This window comes from Rhinolophus sinicus, chromosome 1 (assembly GCF_057876585.1).
Source record: "Rhinolophus sinicus isolate RSI-liver-muscle chromosome 1, RSI-T2T, whole genome shotgun sequence".
NCBI lineage: Eukaryota > Metazoa > Chordata > Mammalia > Chiroptera > Rhinolophidae > Rhinolophus > Rhinolophus sinicus.
Window position 1 is genome coordinate 174,757,874 of NC_142501.1, and position 16,903 is coordinate 174,774,776.

Below are 16,903 nucleotides of genomic sequence, written 5' to 3' on the forward strand. Positions count from 1 at the left end.
CTTGCCACAGTTTTCAAGCTTTTGATCCGTGTGTTTGTCCCATTGAAAGGTGTAGACCGGTTTGAGTGTTGTTGAACTAGCATGATGAGTCACATACGTTGTGAGCCGTGTACTGTTAAGAAGCACTTATCCAAGGTCATTTTCTAATATATTAGATTAAAACAGTGGTGGAGAGAATTGTTTCTCTCAGGATAATAAGCTTACCTTTTGGTAAAATAGGTGGAATGTGTTGCTAATTTGCTACAATTTCAGATTTTTTTCCTGTAATGAGAGAGGCATTAGGGTAGAAAATATAATTTATGATGTTTTATATCATCCCTTTGTTTAAAAAAAAGTTAACATTGGAAAGCTTTGGAATACTAATGTAGTTTAAATTTTACAACAAACGTTATTAAATTATCAATCAGAAATATAAGCAATACTGTCTTATTTTAGAAACAAAATTTAGTTTCTACTTATATTAACAAAAAGTATGTGATAGCATAAATGTGATGTTAATTTCAAATAATTTGAAATTAACAGAACTTTAAAAAATCAAATATTTGAACATTCGCTGGCTTTAAATTTTCCTTTTTAGTTTAGATACTGTTATTGAATACTTTGAGCTAATTTAATGAGGTTCAGTGATGAGGATGTTGAATAAGATTCTGCTTCTGAACTGCTAAGTGTGAAATTACAGGTTTATCTAAAAGTTATTAAACAAGGATAGACCTGCCTTTATGGCTAATATAGCCATATTTCATTGTTTTTAAATTCCTTGACTCTGTCTCCAGAGTAAAAAAAAAAAAAATCTAAACCCACTCCAAATTATTTTTTAAGTGTTAAATAAATGGAAAAACCTAAGTTGAGACTATGAAGAACGAAAAGTATTCATTTCTGTGCTCTCCACAAGACAGCCAACTTTGTTTTCCTAATAAGGCTGTGGTAAATGCTGGAATGCTTGTCTCGAATTTTATTGAAATACCTTAAAATACCCAATTTACAAAAAAAGTTTGTAATTTAATGCGTTTAGCCTAGACAAGAAAAGAAAAAGAGATGAATGTGGAAAAAAATTAGTGGCAAAATTGTGCCCACACTATTAGCATGGGACAGAGAGCATATAAATGTGAACCTCAAAAATAGTTATCTTACACTTTGGATGTATGAAGAACAAACTAGGTGTTTTGTTATTTTCCATACATATTTATTTGTTTTGATATACACTGAAGATTTGGGGCAAGTTTTAGTCTTCTCTTCCTCTTCTTTATTATATACAGTTCAAATACGTATTCTGCTAATTTATTGCTCAATACTATGTTTAGATTTTATCTTTAATTTGAGATTTGGATTTAACTTTCTTGGAAAATGAAGTGCTTAGGACTACTTTATCATCGCACTGAGAGGAGTAACTTATGTGTGCTGGCTCTCAGTTATCTCTCTGGCTTCATCTCTCACTGTGCATTCTTGCCTTGGAGACTTCACACTTGCTATTTGGTCTGCTTGGAATCCTCTACTTCAGGTCTCTGCTCAGCTTTCACCTTATTGGTGGCCTTCTCTGACTCGTTTATATAAAATAATGCATCCCTGCCCGTCCTGATTTATTACACTCCATTGCACTCACTACCATGTGACGTACTTTGGTTGTTTTTAGGCTGTCTCTCTTACACAGAAAGTAAGCATCTTCAAAGTAGGGATTTTTGTCTGTTTTATTCATTACCGTTGCCCCACCTCCTACAACTGAGCCTGCTCTGTTAGGGGCGCAATAAATATTTGTGGAATTAATTAATAAATTAAGGAAAAGACATAGCACAGTGTTGCCCTTGAACCTGAAGTGACATTAGGTATAATACATATTGGTCAGGAATGAGAAGGTGCTTGGTTAAAATAATTTGTGGTACTATAGAAAGTCATTTTAATCGTAACAAATTAAGTGGACAACGGGAGTTGGATTCTGACCATAACATAAGGGTGTGTGTTTGTGAAAGTACAGACAGATTTAGAAAGAATTGAACAATATTGAACATGTATTATTCAGTGACTAGGTACCCTGTTTCCCCGAAAATAAGACCTAGCCGGACCATCAGCTCTAATGTGTCTTTTGGAGCAAAAGTTAATATAAGACCTGGTATTATTATATATTATATTATATTATATTATATTATATTATATTATATTATATTATATTATATTATATACTGGGTCTTATAGTAAAATAAGACCAGGTCTTTTATTAATTTTTGCTCCAAAAGATGCATTAGAGCTGATGGCCCGGCTAGGTCTTATTTTCAGGGAAACATGGTATATGTGTAGGTATATTTATGTATCCAGGTAATATATTCATTGACTAAGTGTACATAATATATAGTCAAAACCAAATAGAAGAAGTACTATCATGGTTATTTCTGTAATTTTTTACTTGCTCAGTATGCACCCCTGTATCACAGGGCATTCATCAGACTTGCAGTCTGGGTCTGGTTTATTGGTAGCATATCATGTTCAATAGTTGTAATGGGGACTATTATGCCAGTTTCTCCATTTTCTCAAGCTCACAAGGAAGAAGAGATAAAAACAGGTTTTTGACATGTATTCACAAGAAGATTCTATGATGTAGTGTCTCGGGACCTGCATGGCCACTAATTTCAGAAGCTGGTTGTTATTTTGAACAGAACACCCAATTTGGCACCATAGATTATGTTCATTAAAGGACTTCTAGCCCCGTCCTGCGGAAAATAAAGTTGTTAGAGAATTCCTATTGGTATGGGGCAAAATACTCCTCTTCTTTGAAAAAATAAGGAAGAATGGACTGAAGGCTCTTGTTTCTGTTTTCACATGTCTAGTGAGCATTAACTGGGGATTTCGAAGAACTCAACCTCCTATTTATGTATGTATTGCTCGTAAAATGCACTTTCTATAGATAGACAGGTAGATAGGTATCCTACATATACTATCTATCTTTATCTCTATATGAACTACATATATAGCTATGTGTATGTGTTACAATGAGTAACTTCTTTGTTTATATGAATTAAAACAAAGATGGCATTCTGTAAAAAAGGGGATTGAAAATGAATTTATTAATAGAACGTTAATAGTTATTGTTTGAAACCATTTCTTTCTGAAGTTTTATTTCACTAAAGTTACTTTATGACTTTCACTTTATTCCTAGAAGGCAGAGTGTAGAGCTGTATATAAAATACCTGGAAGAGTTGGGTTTAAATCCTGGTTCTGCCATTTTCCTGTTCTAAGTTGTGGTCAAGTTATTTTACCTGTTTTAGCTTTTGTTTCCTATATTTAAAATGAAAACACTAGTACTTTCTCAAGAAGAATAAATGGGATAATTTATGTGGTGGGCCAAATGAAATTATTGGCAATTGGTAGATATTTTCTCATTCCTTTCTAATTTGTTGTTCTTGTTTTCTCTTGAAGCTTACCTTGGTTCATAATTGGTTTGAATATAACTGTATATAATCAGAAACAGAATAATTTGCAGAACTCCTAGATCAAATCTTCTGCCTAAGGGGTAGGAAGGTAATACCTGTCATTGCTTACTTTTTGCCAATCGTTCTGCAAGGTGTTTTGCATACATGACCTCATTCCATTCTCAAAACAGTTCTGCAAAGAACAGATTACTATCCCCATTGTACCGACTAAGAAAACTTTAGCTAATTAATTTTGTTGGCCACCTAGACTTGCAACGTTCATTTAGCTATTTCTTCTATTTCTTATGAATTCCTCTATCAATGAAGAACAAAATAAGAGAAAGCCAGAATATGAAAGGTAGCCTCAGTCTCTTTAGGACTTTAAGCTTTTCCTCAAAGGAAGAAATAAATAAATAGACAAACATCAGCCTGCTTATACTATTTTTATCCTAGTCTCAAGCAGCTGACCTTTATCAAGGTTTTCCTGAAGCAGTTAGTTTTAAATGTATTGCTAGAAGTCTGTGAAAATCCAATTATGCATATGGTTTGTTTTTGATGCCTACTCTCCTAATATGAATCTTAACCAAATTTGTTGTTCAAGGGCATTTTAATAATGTCATGAAAGAGCCAGAAAAATGTAGATGTATAAATTGAACTCCTGATTTTTCACAGGCAGATTATTTGCTTTGCAAAGTTGATTGTTTTCATATTAGTAAATGAAGTATTTTTTCTCTACCTGATTGGAGCTGGAAGAGAAGATATATTAAATAGAAGTAATTACCAGTGCAGCCAAAGGAAGATGTAAACCTAGTAGGTTTTCAGCGAATGCAACTCTGTTATATATTGCTTGTTTCTATTCATGCCTTCTGTGAAATATAATATAGAGTTTTGGTTGAAAAAAATAGAAAAGAAAGAAATTATACTTTTCAGCTTCTCTTATAGAATGCAAAGTATGCCCTTTTTAGTTGTTCTTTTAGATTTTTTTAAAAAACAATTATGTTACCAATAGTTCCATTTCATATAGAAGCAGAAGATGAAAGAGGTTTTTAATAGCCTTTATCATGTATTAGCAAATGAACTGACGTGCTGAGTAGCAGAGGTAAAAATAGTGCATAAATGCCATTCTTAATCCAATAATATTAAATTTGTCCCTTCACCAAATTTCAGTATCAGTGCTGGGTGGTTTGGAAGTTTAGATGGATCATTCAGTTGCAAGTCATATGGAAATCTGAGGTGGAGGAGTTAAAAGGAATTGAAAAGTAGTGTCCTGCAACCACAGAAAGAATAATGAGAAGCTAACCTCATTTCTTACATCTCTCAGTGTCTGAACAGATTATAATTAGGGATTTTTCATTACACAGAATGACTATGAAACTTAGGGTCCAAAAGAGCAATGGTCGTGTAAGATCATTTCCTAGAAGGTTTTGTTATAATCAAAACTACAAAATGATCTAGACCAGGGGTTGACAAATTATGCCTTACAGGCCAAATGTAGTCCCCCAATTATTTTTATAAATAAAGTTTTATTGGAGCACAATGCGGCTCACTCATTTACATTTTGTCTGTGTTATTTTTCTTGCTATAATGGCAGGGCTAAGTAGTTGAATCAAATTCCTGTGACCCAAACAGCCTAAAATATTGACTATCTGGCCCTTTACAGTAAAATTTGCCATTTCTTAACAATGGGAATATAAAATAGATTCCTAATAAGCCTTTTATTGAAATAGTATTTTCACTGTAGAGGAATTTTACCCATAATAAGAATGAATTTTCCTGAACTTTGAAATTCCTTTTATTTAACTTAAACACTTCTAAAATATTGCATAATCACATCAACATTCTTTTTGATAGAAATTTATAAATACTAGTTAGAAAAATGCAGTTTTTCCCTTTACATGATTCTGAGGTTATTTTGAATGTGGACATGAGGCAGGATGGACAGATGAAACTTTATTCCCGTATAAAAATGTTCTCGTTGAAATATATGTTGAGTAGAAATAAACTTCCATCTAAAAACAAGTTGAATAATGTCAAATTTTGGATTCATCACCATTAAAACTATCTTCTATATTGGCTTATTATCTGTCTCCTGCATGAGAATGTAGATTCCAAGCTAGGACCTTCTTTGACTTGTCTTCCACTGTATCCCCAAACCCTGGAACAGAACCCACAGCTCAGTAAATATGGGTGACTGCACAGATGAAAGGATCATCTCAAGTGAAGGATATCAAGTAATAATGTAAACTTGTCACTACAACTAGTTATTTAAATTGATCAGTATTCAGTTTGCATTTCTGAAGATCTTAATAGCATTGAATTCAACCACAGAAAATAAAGCAGCGTATCATGGGAGGAAGGAATATTTGTTAATTCGCTGGCTCCTGTTGGGTGAGATGGATATATTAGAGGGAAGATAATGTAGACATTGGTGTTAAACTTTTTACTGGTCCAAGTTATTTAACATTTCTAGGCTTTATTTCTGAAACTTAAGTGATATATTGTATATAAGGCCTTTAATTCAGTGTTGACCTCTAGTAAGACCCCCCAAAATGGTAGCTGTAATGCTGACAGTGATGCTGTCATTATTTGTATAATGGGGAATATTTTATCATTTTAAATTTAGCCTAATGCTCCCTCATCTACTGTCCCTCCTCCCCTCTGCCCCCCCCCCCCCTTTGAAAATCCTGTAACCTGTGGATTAGGGAAGCTCATACAAGTGCCGTCTTCCTCCCTCCCTCCTTCTCTCCCTCTCTGGCTTGATTTAGAACTGGTTGGTGAAAATTTCTTCTCAAACCCCGTCAACTGCTATGACCACCTGAAAAGGATCTTTACAACAGAAGCCCTCACCCTACCAAGGGAAGTAATTGCCAAGTGGTAACTGCCAGTTCTGGATTTTTCAGAGCCAAGCTCAATTTTAAGATAACCCCAAGCAGAGAGGGTACTCAGGTGGACTAGAGGAATTCTCTTCTGTTTCCTGACCTTCTTTCTCCCGCTCTTCAAAGTCTGCCCAGCTTTGGGTTATTGTTCTCTCTAGTGGAAAACATGTAATTTATTAGTTCCCACTGTAAGATAGAGAAGAAGTAAAGAATGAGAGAAAAGTGAGACTGTGGGTATGACTGCATGCGTAGGTGGTGAGTACAATCTTTTTTAAACTAAACGGTGCTACAATATGCTGATATATAACTATTTTGTACTTTTGTTTCTAGCAAATGTAATCTTTACATATTCTCAAGTTATTTAGGAAAAAAACCACTGATACTTTGCCAAAAGTGGTTTAAATGTCTAAGGTTTCAGTTTTTAGAAAAGTAGACTGACTGGAAGTACAATAAAATATGGGGAAATTTAAAGAGACATCCCTTTGCACACTTGAGTGCTCACTTTTTTTCCCTCTGGAGTTGCTTTGTTATTGCAAATTGACAACTTTGCAATTAAAGTGATTAATGATCTACCCTAGTGTTTATGGGTCCTGAGGTCACTGAGCCCAAAGATGGCCATGCTGTGGGAAACTTAGATAGAGCTCATCTCACAGAAGATGAACTAAAAATCGCCCTCTTTTCTGTATGATTGTTTATGAGTTAAGTATATTAGATATGGTTGAAGGAGTTGCCAACACATAATGAATAATGTGAATAATCTTTATCAGTCTAGTTTTGTTGTTTAATTACTCATTCTTAAACACTAATGTGAACTTTCATTGTCTACTTTATTAATAACTAAAACTTATTTTTATAATGCAGTTTTAGAAAATGCATTGATTAGTGAAGAATATAACTTAAATATAACACCATTAATATAACACCATTTTCCTCAGATGTCGTTTTGATTGATTCCTTTGAATCTTGTCCTTGATAGAGCTGATTTATGTCATTATGTTTCCTATGTATTAGTCTACCCAGGGCATCCCAATTCTAGTTTTTAATACGATCTATTATAATTTAGAATTCCTTTCAACTTTTCAGTCAGAAGATGTGAAACTGGCTATAATGCATCAGGGATTTTTATTTTGGATACTGCTCTTATAAAAATCAGTCAACTTTCCAAATAGATTGTTCTAGCCACACTGACAGCATTGTTCTCAGGATTCCGTGAGCTGAGACTAGTACTGGGCCAAGGCACTAGGCTCTCACCATCACGGCCTGCTCCTGTCCAGTGGCTTCGCACTAAGGGAAGAGAGAACAATAAGCAAATTGTTTAGCCCATGGCACTAAGCCATTGCCAGGATCACACACCACACAATAGTGACCTGTGATGATCACTGTGGTTGAAAGGAAGTTGTATTATCCCGTTTCCCAGGATTTGAAAAGAGAAATGTAGGAATATTTTTTAGTAATTATACCTCAGTTTTTAAAACTTTATTTAAAAGTCTTCACAAAATTATTCACATTTAAGTACTTTATGACATTTCTGAAGTAAAGGAGCAGATGCTCAATAGAATATTTTTCTTAAAAACAAGAAAGACAACTACAAAAATTTGAGAAATAGGTATCCTTATTCATCTGTTAGGATTTTCTCCTCAGGGACTATAAGAAATATATACATTGATGAAATTACGCTCATAGTCCTTGGGTAATTTATTAAACAAAGTTCAAGAAAGCACTAGTTTGGTAAGAACCATCCTCTGTATAACTAAAGGTTTTGAGGACTTTATGGATTGTAATATTTATTCCCCTTAATTTTAGCCATGTGTAGGAGACTTAAGTAAACACTTTAGACTTACAGAGATTTACTTTCTTTAAAATAGCATTTCCCAGAGGGTTTTCCCCCTTCCTGTCTCCAGTCTTGAAAAGAGTTTTCTAAATCAGTGAATATTCAAAATAAATGAGTATTCCATACTTCACATGTGTGGACAACAGTGCACAGTATTTTCTTCTGTAGGCATTCAAAGGCTCTGAGAAGTCCTGTGGTGAGATGCTTATGTAACTTTAACTTCAAGGCTTCCATATATCTTTGATAATAGAACATTTTTTTGTTTGTTTGTTTCATGTTTTGCAAAGTACTTTTCCGTGTGCTTTGAGAAATAGTGTTACTTATAAAAAGTAGCACAGGTATGTTATATAAAATACAGAAAACAGACCCATAAGAGAAAAAACAAATATTATTCATAGGGAGCTTCTATTAAAATGTGGATGTTTCCATCCACTTTTTTTCTATGTACTAATCATACTGTATTAGCTTTTATATTTTCCTTTTTTCACTTGACATGATAAAGTAAGCATGTTACCATGTGATTCAGAAATCTTTCTAAGAATGATTCTAATCATTGCATACTGGGTCATCATATTACAGTTAACCATTTTCTCATTGTATGTTTAATCGGTTTCCGATTTTTCACTATTATAAGCTACATTATAAGGAACAAATATCTTTACATGTAAAGTCTTTTCCATATTTCACATAATTTCCCTATGATAGATTCCCAGAAATTGATTAACATATCAAGGCTTTTTATAAATAAATGCCAAATTATTTTCCAAAAGAATGTTAATGATGCATAGCTCTCCCAGAAATGTACAGAATGTTCTCACAAGCATATGTATTAACATTAAAAAAAGTTTTTACACATTTGAAAGTAAAAGATGATCTTTTTATTATTCTGTGATAACTAGTAAAGTTTGATTTAAAAAAATAGTGTTATTGCTATTTATTAATTTTGCATATTTCATTTGTCATGTTTTGTAAATTTCCCGAACCACATCAGTTTGTGTCATAACAGTATGTAACTACATTTGAATATAAGGTTTATGTAGGCTACTGCGTAAGTCTACATGGTCTTTTAAAATGTAATTAATGCAGGTTGTAGATTTTATGTTTATATACTGTGTGTTTAAAATGTTTTTCCAAATATTTTTAATGTAGACTTCTGTTTACTCCAAAAAAGCATTTTTAATGTTGACTTCTGTTTACTCCAAAAAAGCAAAGTAATGCACAAAAATGAAGGCTATTTTAAACAGAAGCATTAAAAAATTACATGACTTAAATTGTGAGCACCTGTAAATATTCAGACATCAGATGAATACCGTATAGGCATGTGATAAAGTAACTCTAAGAAACCTTCTAAGTTTCAATGATTCTATGACTCATTTGGTGGTTATTTAAATATTTAAACCAACAGAGCTAATTTTTATTGCATCTACTGTCAACTATTTTATTTGACATTTAGTTATGAGCCACTCTACTTTTCCCCTATAAATTGTTTGTGTTTTTAATGTGTAATGGACTCAGTCCTGGGGTTTGAGGGCATGTTGCTGCTTTTTTTTCTGCTTGTCTTAGTTCATGTCACTGCACTTGTGCGACCTTGTCAGAAGCCAAGCAGGCGAACAGATTCAAGTTTCAGATTAAGAAATTTTTTGTGTGAATTTAAAATTTCAAGCAGTAGTTTTGTAGAACTTTCAAACCATAAAGTATTCAAGGACGCATTATTTATTATTCTATGCTTTTTTCAACAAAATAAGAGGTTGAACTACAAAGTTAATGAAAACTAACCACTCTGTGGGCTTTTGCTGTTATTTTTATTGCTAATAAGAACTGTTTAAGTAAGAATAAAACCCACGGTTTAAATAAGAACAAACATCTAGAAAAAAACTAAGGGGTTTGTTTTCATAGACATAGGACATATGCATTTTATTCTGTTTGGAAACCTAGTGACTGTTAAACATCATGTTCTTCTTTATAAATTGTTTTTATGTTGTGAGAAGAGCTTCATGCACCTTTAAGTGTCCAGATGAAAGAGGACATCTCTGTAATACCCTTCTCCGTATTATGGCACACTGTCAGTAAATAATGTCTTGGGTGGTTTTAATACACAGATCCTTTGCAATTTCATCTTATTGTGAAATTTCAATGAAAGGAAAATTTCAGTGTTGTGTACTTGAACTTGCTTTCTTTGCTTGTTATAATAACCCTGTAAGATAAAAGAGAAATTTGAGAGTACAAATGGAAAGTCTGTTTGAGAGTACACATGGAAAGTTATGCAACTGCGGAGTATAATTTTGTATAGCAGTAACCAAATGTTCGCATCCATTATGGCCTCTCGTTAGGTTAGCCAATTATTCTGTCAGTGCTTGCCCTAGCTAACCAAATTAGTTATTAGAAAATGCAGTTGCTGCTAAAAATGTTATCTGGAGTTCATGCTCATAGAGACCAAATACCCTGTGCTTGCACCTTCTCTTGGTGATCTGTTATCTCTTTAAGTAAAGCAATTTCATGGTTTGTAGTTTACAATTTTCACATTATTTACCTATAATGGTTGCATTTCTTAAATTCTGCACTTGATGTCTTACCCTCACTCAGGCTTGTGTGATATAAGAGGAGTCAAACTGCTTCTGGCATTATTAAATATAACATGTACCTAATGCTGGGTAAATAACCTTTAAGTCATTAGAAACTTTCCCAGTCATTTACTTACTATCCTTGGCTATGACCAATATATTGTAATATATAGGAACTGTTGGCCTTAACTCTGTCCTAGTAAGTAATTTATTTACTCTAACTTGGAAGTTCATCTGAAAAATGGGGATAATGATAATTGCCACTTTATTTGTCATGATTGTGTGAGATAATTGCTCTAAATCAATTATTGTCACTATTAGTCCACACTAACCAAAGGGACAGAAATAAAACAAAAGCATATTTTAAAAATAATTAATTTGAATTTCTAAATAGTCAAGTTCTATGCATTGAATTCTGTCCTTTCCTTGTTCTCTCCTTTCCACACTCCTTACTGATGACCTGTTACAGGCCAGGCACAGTGCTGATACACAGACTCAAATAGGACGGGATCCTCACCTTCACTGAAATGATAGTCTAAGGGAAGAATTTACAGTTTAATTTTAGCATAACAAATAAATTAACTTGCATAAACGTTTAAGACTATGAATACAAAATAAATACTCATTTGGTGACCCAATTCAACCAGAATTTATTCAGTATCTTCTCAAAGAGACCCAATTTCTTATGGACATATTCATGGATGTTAGGAGAAAAAGCAGATACTATTGGCAACAGAGATTCAGATGAGATGTTTCAGGAACCACTTAAGGAGCAGAAAGACATGTTTGTTTATCCCTTTCGATTTGGAAAAGCCTTAATTTAAAGATTAAACGTGAGTTCATTAGCAAACAGGATTGGTGTTTGCCTTTCCTTATTTGAATGTGTAGAGAACTAATAAATACCTCGTGTGTAAAGGGATTGGATGTTCCAGCATTTTGAGTTACATGAAGGAATTAGTAGATTGTAAATAGTCAAAACTATGAATTGTGGAACTATAAATTCTGGTGATTTAGCATATATTAAGGTTTAGCATGTATAATAAGATTTAGATACATAATAATTAAAATTACATTAATAAGTTTGCAAGTGTGTAAAAATTCATGTTTTTTTCCCTTCTTTTCTCCCCCCCCCCCCCCCACAGAGCATCTGCTACATCCAAGCCTGAGCCAGTTCCTGTTCAAAAGGTGTGTTTCTAATCTAGTATCACTAGGATAACATTTGATAGTCCCTCCTGAATTCCTGTAATTTCCATTCCTGTCTCAGACCATACTGACAATTTATAGTTTCAGTATAATTTTCCTTAGTTCTTTTCCTTTAAAAATGACATGGGAAAATGGAAATCAACACATATAGGATTACCATCTGTAATTATACCTATATTATTCTATTAAATATAGGTATAAGCATTATTCCATTGTCATATATTATCAATAACTTATGCCCAAATTTCTTACCTTCACTTTTAATTTACCTATCTTTATTCACATATACTAAAGAGAATAAATAAGTGATTACTGAAAATGAATGAATATACAGTAAGTCTTTAATAGCATTTTATTAGTGATAGTAATAAGTTTTAAATTACATTTTCAGAGTATTCTTGGATTAGGTTATTGGCAAGTGTCTTTCTTTTTTCATATATACCCTCAAATTGTCCTAAACCATTATTCATATACATCTGGTTGATGCTTTGGGGAGTTTTCTCCTTAATTTTATTTGTGCCTTTCCATTTAATTACTTACATTGATTTGCTGAGACATTAAAGTTACTTCCCTTCCCTTCAGGTGGCTTTATTATTTTTATAAGACTAATGTAGATTACCTTTATTTTCTTAGGTATCTATGAATGTAATAGAGCTACCATTGTATGCTTTTTAAAAATTGTTAATTGTTTTTTCTTTTGGCATGGTGGGGTGAGTAGGGATTTCTTCTTGAAAGTCATAGACGCTTACCCTGTTTTGCTTTTTTTCTTAAACTTTACACTTGTTTTGGAATAGGAATTTAAAATTTTTTAAATTAACAAATTCTGTTAATTTTAGGAGGAATTGATTTTTCTTACTAGTTATCTTTTTCTTTGGCTGATAGCAGTGAAGAAACATCTAAGATAATTTTTTTTTCCCCACATAAAACTATTAAATATTTTATCTGGAAAAGGGAAAGAATTTTACTCCTTTTTATTCCCTAAATGATATCTCAAAACATTCCAGAGAGAGAAAGTGGTAGATTACAGGAATGGAAAATGATTGATTTTTTTGTTGTTTTTTTTTTAAACACAGTTTCTTGATTCAAAATAATTAGAGTGGGCACATTTCCAAATTAGATGAAAATGATCTTATTCCTTTTTTTTTTTTTTTTTTTTTTACATTGAAGCGTTAGAAATGGGTGGCTGTTTCTTCATAAATCAAATAATTATACACTGGAGAGTAATAAAACTTACTTGAAAGATGGAATTATACTTGAGACTCTGGATATTTTAAAATAAACATTTTGGTTGGCAATGTATTATTTATTATGGGGTATTTAAAATTTTTTCCTTTAGAATATGTCTAAATTGACACTTATGATGGCCTTTAGGCTTTTTGATAGCTTTTGTGCTCTGTCTCCTAAATATTTTGAAACTCCTTTCATTTTTATAAAATATACAGTGTGTGCATCTGTATTATGCATGTTGAGAACAGTTAGCATGCATGTTATGCTGTATCAACTCATTGTTTTTATCTGAAACCATGTAAAGTTTGGGCTGCTAACATGATTGTGTTTGTCTTTTTAAAAACTAGCTGTGTGTTCTTTTCAGTGAACCTATTTTGCATGTATTTGGTGTGTTTTTGTGTATGTTTATTTTTATTTCATGTAGGGAGAACCTAAAGAAGTAGTTAAACCTGTGCCCATTACATCTCCTGCTGTATCCAAAGTCACTTCCACAACCAACATGGCTTACAATAAGGCACCACGGCCCTTTGGTTCTGTGTCATCACCCAAAGTCACATCCATCCCATCACCGTCGTCTGCCTTCACCCCTGCCCACGCGACCACTTCATCACATGCTTCCCCTCCACCCACGGCTGCTGTCACTCTTCCCCCATTCGCTGCATCTGGACTGCATGCTAATTCCCATCTTAGTGCTGACCAGCGTTCACCTGCTCTGAGCGCTGGTAAACCCGCGGTTACTGTCCCACGGCAGCCCACAGTCACCAGCCTGTGTTCCGAGACTGCTCAGGAGCTAGCAGAGGGACAGAGAAGAGGATCCCAGGGTGACAGTAAACAGCAAAATGGGTAGGTGGCCAAGGGTGCTTTCTGCTCTCATCAAAACTCTTTTTTCAGGCAATTTCCAGGAAACACCATAATCTAAATCCCCCCTGCCCCATCAGCTGTCCTTTGAGGGAAGGGAGATGAAGTTTTCTTTGCTTCATTAACTTGTAGCTTTATATTACATACATACAGTACTTTCTACAAGGCAATTGTAGGTTCATCAAAAGCTAATTTTGCGTTTTGACACGTTATGAACCATGTGATGTACTCTGTAACTCTTTTTTTTCCAAGTCCTGGCACAACATGGAGCAGCTGGCACTTACAATGCAAGGCAAATCTTGAATCCTTCTTTCTCAATCTTTCCATCCTTTCATTAACCACCAAAAGTTTAAACAGAGTGGTTACAGTTGTTTCAGCTTATGTATTGCATCCTAAGGAGGGAGGAAATAAGGAGTTTGTAAGAAGCTTTTTTCTAGGAATTAGTCTTAAAAAGACAGAAGACAAATTTAGTTTTGACTCATGTCTCTGATGCATTAGCTTAGGTCAGATAGCTAGCAACATTCTTTTCAGATAAGCTTAAACTAGAATTTAGTGTTTAAAAACAAACAGTAATGACAGAACAGCAACATCAAGGGATGCTTGAAAACCTCAGAAGCAAATTAGAGAATGTTTTCATTCCAAAGATTTTCCTAAAGTGAATGGATTTAAAGCAATGGACACTAAATATGTAATTTTAGCAGGAGTTTTTGAAAATCTATTCCTTATAATTTTTCCCTTTTGGGGTACATTTTTAAAAAATGGTTGAAGTCTATTTTCAGCAGCCTTCATTTATAGATGGTCATTTTATTTATTTATTTTTTAAATTCATTGATCATACTTCAAACTAAAGTCATTTTTGTAAACTCATTTTGATCAGATTCATTTAGAGAAAAATGTACTTTAAAAGGAAGGGAAAGGGAAATAATCTGCATGTGTGATGGTTTTTACCAATGCCAGTTCCCAGGGAAATATAATTAAAATAATTGTGTGGATAGGTTCTTTCTGAGATAATCCCTTCCGAATGTTAATTCGCGTAATGAAGGGACTGTACTTTCAGTAGCACTGCTGCCATGGCAACTTTGGGGTTTTGAAAAAGAGGATGGCAGGGTTCCAGGCTGCTGCTGAGAGAAAGAGAGCAGGAGGTTTGGAAGAACAGCTACTGGGCTCCACATAAGGTTTTGTGGTTTTGGGTGACTTTTTAAAGTTCTGATGTATGTATTGAGGAAAATTAGTGTCATGTGAGGAAGAGAAATAGTATGTAGTATTGAGGTGTGTTTGTTTGTTTGTTTTGTATGTCTGTTTTAAAACAATAGATTTTAGAGTAATCAAAGTAGATATTCTGAAAAGACAGATGCTGCCTGTGAAATGCTACCCCCACAGAAAACTAAAAGCAGAAGTTTACTATGCTTACTACATTTCAGGTTCAATAGAAAAAAGTCCATTGAAGGAAGTGTTTGAGCTGAACTCTTCTCCTTACTACCTACCACTTCTTAAAAATTTATTATGAAAGTCTTCTTAATGGAAAATTGGAGAGCTAAAACCACATTGAAGTTATGGAAAAGTACTACATTTAAAACAGTTGAAAATACCTAGCTTAAATTTTGGCTTTTATACGTACAGCTTTGCTGATTACGCTTCAAATGATTTAAAGCTTAATATTTTCAAACCAAAACTGTAGGCAGTGGTGTCGTTAGAGGGCCTTTCTGATAGTTTCTTAGTCAGTCGCCATGTGATTACTGAGTACATGCCCTGTGTCCAGCACTGTGCAAGATTCAGGAGAAAAGGGATTATTACGTACTTTGCATCATTAACAAGCATGTTACTGCTTTGCATCTGCACACTGGGTATATTCAAAACTGGCTTGATTTCAAATGTCCAGATGTTAGGACAATGAAAACTTGGTTACTCTGAAAACAAAGTGAGATGTCTGTGACAGTCTAAAATTTGCAGTGCCCTTTCTCTTACTACATTTAGATTAGAGAAATGATAAATAAATCACACATTCACTTGTCCATGATGTGTCATTTTGAAGAATAGGTGTTTTGTGATATTGGTCAATGCATTTCCTGCCTCAGGTGCCAAACTTTTTTCTGAAATCACTGTCAGGCTTTTTACTAATAATGTCATCTTAAACTTCCCATATTTTTATAATGTTACAAAATACCTGCAACAGAACTCTTTTCAAAGCTGAGAGTTAACTGTCTATTAATGACTTTTTATTTTAAAAATAATATATGCCAGTGACCAAAAATTTAAGAGTTCAGAAGAATCTAAAGTTAAATGCATACGTGATCTTTTTCCTCAAAGCAAGAAGACTTAGGTTTTAAGTGATTTAAAGTAACTAGATAATTTACCAATTTGATAGACATCCCACCCAAATGTATATAGGATTAATAAACATAAGACAAAAGAACTGCTTCTTAATTGTGTATAATTACTGAGAAATAGTTACTCATCCTATCTAAAAGTGTGAAATCTATAATTATGTTGATATTTTCAGAAAATTTCTCAATAATATGTTGTACCGTGTTTCCCTGAAAATAAGGCCCAGGAATTAATGTAAGACCTGGTATTATATTATATTATATTATTATATAAGACTGGGTCTTATATTAAAATAAGGCCGGGTCTTATATTATTTTTTGCTCCAAAAGACACATTAGAGCTGATGGTCCGGCTAGGTCTTATTTTCGGGGAAACACAGTAAGCATTCCTGCTCCTTGTAAATAATGAACAAGGCACTTCAAGAAATTTTTAAACTTCTACATAGGAAAAGTATTGGTCTTGGCTTGTTGCTTTTTTAGCACTCTCCTAACTCTACTTAGAGCAGAGGTGGACTTTATACTCCAAACTAGGAGAGAAGCTATTTTGCCTCAAGTATTTTAAGTGATTTACCGTTTCCCTTTCCATATACCCTTGCATTATAATGTGCCACTGCTTTCAAGAGGT

General features: G+C 33.6%; 1 protein-coding gene across 18 annotated transcripts in view; it reads left to right on the forward strand.

Moving 5' to 3' along the window:
• Positions 1 to 16,903, forward strand: part of PDLIM5 (PDZ and LIM domain 5) — a 189,157-nt gene that overhangs the window by 95,886 nt on the left and 76,368 nt on the right. For 9 of the 18 annotated variants that reach the window (XM_074323330.2, XM_074323337.2, XM_074323354.2 and 6 more), the window contains exons 4-5: positions 11,809 to 11,851; positions 13,521 to 13,939. In XM_074323330.2, the coding sequence (XP_074179431.2) occupies positions 11,809 to 11,851; positions 13,521 to 13,939 (462 nt within the window). The remainder of the gene's footprint in view (positions 1 to 11,808; positions 11,852 to 13,520; positions 13,940 to 16,903) is intronic. The other 9 variants (XM_074323364.2, XM_019741097.3, XM_019741091.3 and 6 more) reach the window with 2 other exon arrangements.